This window comes from Silene latifolia, chromosome X, assembly GCF_048544455.1.
Source record: "Silene latifolia isolate original U9 population chromosome X, ASM4854445v1, whole genome shotgun sequence".
In the NCBI taxonomy this organism is placed as follows: Eukaryota; Viridiplantae; Streptophyta; class Magnoliopsida; order Caryophyllales; family Caryophyllaceae; genus Silene; species Silene latifolia.
This window is the reverse complement of record NC_133537.1, coordinates 337,558,567-337,567,643: the sequence shown is the minus strand read 5'-3', so window position 1 is coordinate 337,567,643 and position 9,077 is coordinate 337,558,567. Positions and strand designations below refer to the sequence as shown.

The 9,077-nt window shown below is 38.7% G+C and overlaps 2 protein-coding genes across 2 annotated transcripts; both read left to right on the top strand.

Annotated features, from left to right (window-relative positions):
• On the top strand, positions 1 to 3,972 carry LOC141619165 (uncharacterized). The gene is made up of 5 exons (XM_074436189.1): positions 1 to 340; positions 503 to 640; positions 2,615 to 2,669; positions 3,096 to 3,349; positions 3,638 to 3,972. Exons 1-5 carry the CDS (start codon positions 48 to 50, stop codon positions 3,711 to 3,713), a joined length of 816 nt encoding a protein of 271 aa, XP_074292290.1. The 5' UTR covers positions 1 to 47; the 3' UTR covers positions 3,714 to 3,972.
• Positions 3,973 to 4,211: 239 nt separating this feature from the next.
• Positions 4,212 to 8,561, top strand: LOC141619164 (GTP-binding protein OBGC, chloroplastic). Its single transcript, XM_074436188.1, has 6 exons — positions 4,212 to 5,260; positions 5,914 to 6,187; positions 6,412 to 6,703; positions 6,975 to 7,134; positions 7,519 to 7,627; positions 8,122 to 8,561. The coding sequence occupies exons 1-6, from the start codon at positions 4,245 to 4,247 to the stop codon at positions 8,242 to 8,244; spliced, it is 1,974 nt and encodes a 657-aa protein (XP_074292289.1). The 5' UTR covers positions 4,212 to 4,244; the 3' UTR covers positions 8,245 to 8,561.
• The last annotated feature ends 516 nt before the right edge of the window (positions 8,562 to 9,077 follow it).

Genomic DNA, 9,077 nt, shown 5'->3' with positions numbered 1-9,077 from the left:
TATATATAAACTCAATTAAATTTGAACACGCTGAAAAACCCAATCAAATGGAGAGCTCTAAATCCCCAACACCATCAACCACCACAAAAACATGCCCAATATGCCTAACCGCCATCACAACCACCGCTAACGCCGCCGTACTAACCACCTGCTTACACACATACTGTCTCCGTTGCATTCTCCAGTGGTCAAACTACAAGCGCAATTGTCCTCTTTGCATTTCCCCCTTTGATTCCTACTTCTCTTCCTCTTCTTCTTTTCGCCGTCGCCACCGTCTTCCTCCTATTTCTCCTCCTCCTCCCCCTCCTACGCCTCCGTCTCGCTCTGTCGCGGTTCAGAGGTCAGTGGCGGAACCAGGATTTATAGTTAGATTGGCTCTATATAAATTGAAAATGATTATTTTTATTTCACATTTTACGACTTTATCAGCTAAGCTAGTTGAAAAAGATTATTTTATTTGATTTATTAATTCGATTAAAAATGTTGAATTTTTGTGATTCAGGGTAATTAGGAGGACAAGGGAAGTGTTTAATGCTGCGAATCGCCGGTCCAGACCGGTGCCACGTCTGCGGTCGTTTAGTCGGGTGAGGTCGGGTTCTGGTGATGTTATTCAAGAACGGGTTATTCAATGGCGGGCAAGGTAATTTTGTTGATTGTTGCGTTTCTTTGAGGTTCTAGTTATTGGAGTACTCGGTTTCGATCATTTGTTTACCTTTTTTGTTATTTGTAAGGACTAAGGTGTATTTTAATCGAAGGTAAACAAATTAGTTGGACGGAGTGAGTACTCTTTTTTGTAGTGCAAGATTTTAGGTGCTTAAATATCGCTTTGAGAGAATACTTGGTGGATGATGAATAAGTTGTAGGCTGTGAGTAGAAAATCTGGTAATTTGTTAATTTTGCTCGGAGTGTTTTAGTTTTGGAAGCGACTGGTGTTTGATTATTTCGTGGCGAGGGAGGGGGGGAGCATACATCCTTGATGCTTGGTCTTTGATTCATTTGTGGTGTTTGGTATCGACATCTTTGAAAATTTAACAGAGGTTTGAATTAATAGCAGTGAGTTAGGATGAGAGATTGGAAAGTCTAGAATTGCCTGACGACTTCTTTTAGAAATGCCTGAGCTTTGCTTTGAGTGCAATTAATAAGTTTTGTTATAGGGGGAACATTGTACGATGAGTCGATGACCAGCAAACTGTGGATGTAATTGGTTAAGTGATACGATTCCTGGTCAGTGCAAGGATCAGGAGTCGAACACGGGTGAGCAAGTTCATGTGGCATCGTTGGCATATTGTTTAATGAAGGTCCAATATCAAGCTAGATGGTGACGGGTTTGTTAGAGCTGAGTCCGAATTATAGGAAGTAATTTAGTTGAATAAAAACTGATCATTGATCAGATTTAGTTGTTAGGTTAAATGTGATAGATGAACCATCTCAACCAAAACCTTAAGGTGATGGTTGAAGCCCAACTATTATAATTATTCCTATTACGCTCCCTCACTCAAATGCCCGTTGGGCTTGAAGAGTGGCTAGTTGTGCACCGGCTCCCCCGTACCGTGTGTTGGGTTTCCACTTCGAGTTTTTGAGGAGTTTTGAGGTTGTCAGGATTTGAACCCGTGACCTTCGGTCACACTGGCTCTGATACCATGATAGATGAACCATCTCAACCAACGCAAGTTATTTGAAACGATTAGTTATTTAAGGATTGCTTTGTATTCTGTTTTAGGCATTGAACATTTAATAAGAATTCCAGAAAAAAAAACGATCAAAGGTTTTGATCAAAACTTCGATTTGAGATTGCACTTCAAATCTCCGTTTAGCAATCGAACAAGGTTCGTTTGTTAGGCACCATTAGTTTGCATTCAAGGTCGAATAAAGAACTAAATATCCTGTTTTATTTCGTTAATTACTGTTAGTTTGTCACGCTTATCACGTCTGGCAACATACTAGAGGAATGTAATACTTTGTTAAGGTGAACGGAGAAGACATATTTGATTGGGTTGGACTGTTGGTATCAGCCGTTCTTTTGACTGAGGTAGTAGCTTAGTGAATGGTGATATTGGCGTCAAACTCATATAGCAGTGAATATAAATGAGAGGTTCAAGCACGCATAATTAGATTTTGAGGAATGCTGACACCAAGGTAAACAAAGCTACTACCTCAGTAGCAGAGAGAACCCGACCCGAGAACGGGTGTAAGGCTAGTGAAGAAATCTAGGCCAGCATTTTTCATTGTGGTCTACCGATGAAATTTGATTTTGAGGAATGCTGACACCAAGGTAAACAAAGCTGCCTGCAACTCTGCAAGTAGCTAGACAGTTTTCAGGCTTTTTTTCATTGTGGTCTACTGATGAAATTAGATATTATAACATTACTTTTCATTACATCTGAAAATTTATTACGAGGTCTATGCAACTATCTCGGTAACTCATTTTTAACTGTTTAGTCTTGCTGAAACGCAACCTTGTAGAGGTTATAGGTTATTAAAATCCCCACAGTTGAAGGTTTTCATACTCTTCATTATCAAATATCAAGTGTAGTTCATCGGATTTTGTCGACAATATTGATTGGGAGAACTCTTTTCATGTTGCTCATGCTTTTCATTTTCGTGGTTTTGACAGCGTTTACAAGTGCGGCTTACGTGCTGTTCCTTTCCAAGAAAGAAATCTTAAGCTGGTATGAATAGCACTTGAGAAGTTGAGAGTACTTTTCTGTAATGTTTCACACTTAACTGATTTGTTATTGTTTTATTCAATTAAATTAAGTTCATACAATATCGATCGAAAGGTCCTAAAAAGGTTTGCAATAATGACATTTTCGCTCACCACAAATGATGATGATTTTAGAGATTTTTGAATGTTCAAGTTACAGTATATTTCAATCTCAGTAAATAGGTAGAACCTTTTATTTTGCCTGTAGACAGGCTTTTTAGATGATTTGTTTTTGTACTTGAGTATATAATCATATAGACGAGCTTCATGGTAAAATACGGTTCTCCCTTCGAGACGAGTGATATAATTATATGTTGGGAAATAGTAATTGCTGCATGGAACATTCCTTACTGTCCAAAATCTAATGCATGTTATTTCTTTCATAAATCAGAATGGATTGATGAATAGTTGCCATAGAGAAGAGATCCTGCGAAGAATCGAACCATGGATTCGGAGGGAGTTGCAAGCTGTTCTTGAAGACCCAGATCCAACTGTCATTGTTCACGTGGCTACGTCACTGTACTTGTCGAGTATTGAGAAGAAGCCTAGGGTGCCCTCATCTTGCAGTGATGAGGAAGACACCTTTCTTTCTCCATTGAGACCGTTTCTGGGTGAAATGACCAACAAGTTCTGGCACGAGCTTAGGTATTTTACTAATAAACAAATATGACTAATACCTAGAAACTTGGGTTGTTTGCTTAGACGATCGTTTTGGTAAATGACACCGTCTGTCCAAATCATTTGTTTACATTTCATTTTTCTTTGCGAGGGCATTTAAACAAATGTATACATATGATTGAGACGGAGGGGATAGTAAACTACTGTACTACTCTTTGTAACAAATAAATTTGCGCTCTTATTCTTGTGGTTTACGGAGTAGAGAAATGTAATGTGGCGGCTAAAGTTTTACTGACGAATTGGTTGCGGTTTCAGATGCTTTGCTGAGAGCTGTTTTAACATGGACACCTATGATGAGGTAGTGGAGTATAGGAACACACTGAATTGCTGAACAATTAAGGACATTGATCTCGGCTTTAACTATAGAGATCCATTGGCGGCCATCTTCGCTTCAGCCGTAAGCCTCTGAGCCTCAGTCGTAAACTTCAACTGCAGAAAGCATAATAGGATGAACCGGTGAAAAAATGGAAGCAAAGGATGAGGAGATGTACCATATATTATAGGCTTTATAGCCTAATTGTAAATTTGTAATCCGAAACCTCCTTTAGATTGAGTTATTATATGATTATATCTACGGTTAGTCTTGTGCAGAATATATAATACGCAGTAATAATAATATTAATTTTCTTCCGTAAAAGTGTATGTTCTACAAAATTTGATTGTACTAAAAAAAAAAAATACGAAATACATCAAAATAAATAAATTACCAAGTATTTGCAAAACAATAAAGCTATGAACAAATACGTGGTTACAAACTAGCACAAATGTCGAGAATTTAATCAACAAAAATAAGATATTGTAAAACCGTCTCACCTTACTTAAACACAAGCAGTTCGTTAGACTTAACAGACTTATCGCAAAAATGTCATCCTCTTCAGTAACCATATCCTTCTCTCCGTTCGCTTTATCTCGAATCAACAATAAACCTCGCAAAAAACCCTACCAAAACCCTAATCCCCAAATCAATTTAAAATCAAAATCAAAATCCAATTCCAAACCCAAATCAAAAACCCTTACATCGGACGATAAATTATCTTCATTTTCGGCAATTGAAGCTACTTCATACACTCGTTTACCGCCGAGAGAAGATTTTCTGGATTCTTCGATTGTTGATGCGTATAATGAGATTACAATCTCTGATTCAATCGTCGTATCGACAATTGAAAGTAATGTAGTGAAGAAAAGTAGCAATTTGGATGAATTTGCTGGGTTTGATTATGGTGATTATGAGCTTCCGGACGAAAATGTCGATGAAGACGAGGATGAGGAAGAGGGAAATTACGATTCGAGTGATTACGAGGATGAAATTGTGGGAGAATTGGACGAAATTGAGGAAATTGAGGGGTTTGAGGAATTGGGGTTAGATGATGATGATGATGAAGAGGATGAGGAGAAGGATAAAGGGGTGCCAGCAGTGATGAGATGTTTCGACAGAGCGAAAATATACGCGAAAGCGGGGAATGGAGGGAATGGGGTGGTTGCATTTAGGAGGGAAAAATATGTGCCATTTGGTGGGCCATCAGGAGGGGATGGGGGAAGAGGTGGGAATGTATATGTGGAAGTAGACGGGGCGATGAATTCGTTGTTGCCATTTAGGAATTGTTGTCATTTTAAGGCGGGGAGAGGAAGTCATGGGCAAGGGAGGAAGATGAATGGGGCTAAAGGGGAGGATGTTGTGGTTAAGGTTGCGCCAGGGACGGTGATTAGAGAGGTTAGGGATGATGGGAGTCATGGGGAGGTGTTGTTGGAGTTGTTGTATCCTGGACAAAAAGCTTTGCTTTTGCCTGGTGGACGCGGTGGTAGAGGAAATGCTGCGTTTAAGTCCGGGTTGAATAAGGTTCCTAAGATTGCTGAGAATGGTGAAGAAGGTCCTGAAATGTGAGTTCTTGCTTGTCTTAGATGCTAGGGTGTTAGAATTGAGGTTTAAGCATGTGATTTTGTTTTGTGAAGTATACTTTGTGTTATGATGGATGCAAAAAGGATAATTAAGAACGTAATTAAAGAATGTGTTAGCTACGTCCATAGGCACAGTAGAGTAAAGCTTTATTGATTGTAGGAAATTACAGAATAGAGTTAGGTTATGACCTGGAGAGTTTATATAGTACTCTCTAAAACAGATGCGGAAGGGGACTTGACTGATTCATGGCATATTCCGACACTTTGGATGGAGAGATTTCGCGCCAAATGGAGGGAAGATAATTCCCTTGTTTGGTTAGCAATAAGGTTGGAGGGATTCGATCCCTTTTTCCGTAAGCCAAAACTAAAATTCCTACGATATAGGAAAGATTTGGAGGGAAAACTCTCTTGATTCCCTGATCAATTCTCCCTTCCCTGAGTTCTCTCCATTACCATTCACTCACTCCTCTTTTTGTATCCAAAGAAAGGGTTACTGTTTCTGTGGAAAGTTTCTTCCTTTTACATGGTTTATTACTTCTACAGTTTTTTGTGTTCTTTCACTTGGCAAATCATGTTGCGTTCTTTTGGTTAAATAAATGTGACATCAAGCTGAGGATGGTGTAATTATGCATCAGGTGGTTGGAGTTGGAGCTGAAGCTAGTTGCGGATGTTGGAATTGTTGGTGCTCCAAATGCTGGGAAAAGCACACTTCTTAGTGTTATAAGTGCTGCTCAACCAAATATAGCAAACTATCCTTTCACTACATTGCTTCCGAATCTTGGTGTCGTTTCATTCGACTTTGATGCTACAATGGTTGTAGCAGATTTACCAGGTTTGCTTGAAGGTGCTCATCGAGGTTTTGGTTTAGGCCATGAATTTCTGCGGCACACTGAAAGATGTTCTGTCCTGGTAAATAAATACTGAAAGATTTCCTGTTCTTATGCATATCCTTCGTTTACCAAGAGATCGAGAGTGTGGATTGTGTATTATATTATTAGGGCTTGGTCAGACATTCCGTAACGTTTACGTATGTAGTAATTGGTAGTAAGTTTATGCCAGGCCTGCTTTCATTTCCATGCTTAAGCTTCTTTCTGCCTTTGCTCATTCGAGATTTGAACTGCTATTTGTGTCAGGTGCATGTTGTCGATGGTTCTTCCCAGCAGCCGGAATTGGAATACGATGCAATTCGTCTTGAGCTTGAATTATTTAACCCTGAACTTTCGGAAAAGCCTTATCTAGTCGCCTTTAATAAAATGGACCTTCCAGAAGCATCTGAAAGATGGGAGGCGTTCAGGGAACACTTGCTAGCAACAGGTGTTCAGCCTTTCTGCATGAGTGCTATTACTCAACAGGGGACGCGTGAAGTAGCATGTGCTGCCTTTGACCTTGTGCAGAAAATCAAGGAAGCTAATAAGGAGGTTGAAAGTAAGGACTATTGTATGACCTTGTGCTATTACTGTAATTATCTCGTAGTTATCAGGAGATATCAACATGAGTATTTGACCCTCTTGAATCCTCTGGCATCTCGGATTTTCTTTTAAATTTGCATTGTGTGCTTTACGTTTTGATAGACAACGACACAATGTATTACACTTTTACTCTAGCACGGAGCATTTAGAAAAAGATTTTATTCGTTTCACAAAATGTACGTACATATCTTTGGATCACTAACATGTGAATGCTGGCTCTTCTTCAGGTTGGGCTCCTGCTGTTAATCTCAACCACGTGGCTGAAAAGATAAAGAAGAGACGAGCTATCCCTATCAACGATTATACAATAACTCACGATAGTAGCTTAAAGACCTGGCATGTAATTGGAGATGGGTTAAGGCGTTTTGTTCAGATGACCAACTGGCGGTATGATTCGATAATATGTGCTTCTGTCTGATTGCATTTTTTATTTTTCAATGACAATGTAATTAATAGGGATAAACGTCTAAATTTTGGAACACAAGAATGGCTCAACATCCTTGGCTGCCAGTACAAAAAATCTGATTTTTTTTTTGTTGCCTCAAGCCCTCAAACTCAAATAGTTGGGTTTAGCTGAGATCCTACGCGATTTAAGTTGGTAAAGTTTTCGCAGTCATGTGAATATGACTATTTCAGTTAAATATTGGACTTAAAAGTCCTGAGTAATACTTTTGATAATGTCTTTATTCCATCTTGAATTAATTTGGCTCTAAAACTTAGTTGTTGCATCTCAATGCTATACAATGTTCTCAAGATATTGGGTTGGAGCAGGTACGTAGATTCTGAGAAGAGATTCCAACATGTTCTGGAGGCCAGTGGTGTCAACAAAGCTCTTAATGCTCGCGGTGTGAAGGAAGGTGACAATGTCAATGTGGCTGGGGTATGTCGCCTCACTTCTTTTTACCGCCTTAATATTCTTTTTAGATTGTGTTGATGGTGTTATTGGCGTCAATAACTTGATTAAGCCACCTGGCAACACCGCAGTGTCTTGGTTTCTGTCGGCGTCCTTTTTTTTTTTTTTTTTTTTTTTTTTATCATTCCTTTCACTTTGGGATTCATTACTCTTTGGTTCTGGATTATGATGGAATAAAGCAAAATGGCTCACTAAAGTGGCTGCGCTTCTTTCTCTTGTGAAGTAGTGGTCCTTCGATGCAATTCTCGACGCAATTTTCATCTTGGGTCATTCGGAAACAGCCTCTTTGTGTTGCTAACACAAGGGTAAGGCTGCGTACATCCGACCCCCCTTACCCTGCAATTTGCGGGAGCCATTGAGGCACTGGGGTAATATTGTTGTTGTATTCCTTTCACTTTGGAAATGTTCTGGTTTTGATCTGCGCTAACTTTTTCCTCGTGATAATCCATTTTCTATCACAGTTGGAGCTTGTATGGTACAATTCATCGGGAAGTGCTGGCACATCTGGAGCCAAGAACAGTTCAGCAGATTCAACCGCAAAGAATAAATCAACAGATTCAATTAGATGGCCGAATTGGAAGTGATCCATGCATACTGCACCACACAAGTAACATCAAGCGTAAGAGTAACATGGTTACACCATACAAGTAACATCAAGCTCATACGAAATTTTCCTCGAAGATCACTTATTGACAGACTCAGCCGGTTTCTGCAGTCTGTCAAGTCGTTTGTCATAATGCTTGCTTCTCTGATGTATCGGAAGCTCGAGAATTTCACAAACAAGTGATATTTATCTGTATGATGTATATTCTTGTGTTGTACTGTTGCTGTAATAGTCTTGTATAAGTGGATGTTATTTAATTGTATTTGATTATACTGGCATACTGCAGAATGCTTACCCCACCTTAGTCTGGCCAAAAATGTCATAAATTACCTGAAAACTGCTGTACATGCAAATGGCAAAAAAACCACGTTTTTTTAAACTATATTAGTCGAATTTCATACTTCCTCTATTTCATTGAATTGTTTACGTTTTTCAAAATATGTGAGGAAAATTTTGAAAAACGTAAGCAAATTAATGGAAAAGAGGAAGTATGATATGTTTTTCAACTTCTAAAGATTCTTCCTAAATAAAACTCCGGTTGGTAAAATTTTGAAATCATTCTTGTCCAACAAGTAGAGATTTAAAGTGGTCAGCTATCTCATTTACCCATTACATTCTCATGACCTGAGTTCAAATCCCGTCAATAACAAATTTGCCCTTGTGGCTCCCTTCACGCGCAAAAAAAAAAACAAATTCCATCATAACTTTATCCAATATGTTTTCAATAAAAATCGAATTAATTACTATGTATTGAAATGATTCAAATTTTGTATTCATAAATATTAAAAAAATACACACATTTAAACAACGAGG

Coding starts and splice junctions, on each gene's coding strand:
- LOC141619164 (XM_074436188.1), top strand. CDS start 4,245: ATGTCATCCTCTTCAGTAACCATATCCTTCTCTCCGTTCGCTTTATCT. Junction 6,188..6,411: donor CTGAAAGATGTTCTGTCCTG/GTAAATAAATAC, acceptor TATTTGTGTCAG/GTGCATGTTGTCGATGGTTC. Junction 6,704..6,974: donor AGCTAATAAGGAGGTTGAAA/GTAAGGACTATT, acceptor GCTCTTCTTCAG/GTTGGGCTCCTGCTGTTAAT.
- LOC141619165 (XM_074436189.1), top strand. CDS start 48: ATGGAGAGCTCTAAATCCCCAACACCATCAACCACCACAAAAACATGC. Junction 341..502: donor CGCTCTGTCGCGGTTCAGAG/GTCAGTGGCGGA, acceptor TTTGTGATTCAG/GGTAATTAGGAGGACAAGGG. Junction 641..2,614: donor GTTATTCAATGGCGGGCAAG/GTAATTTTGTTG, acceptor TGGTTTTGACAG/CGTTTACAAGTGCGGCTTAC.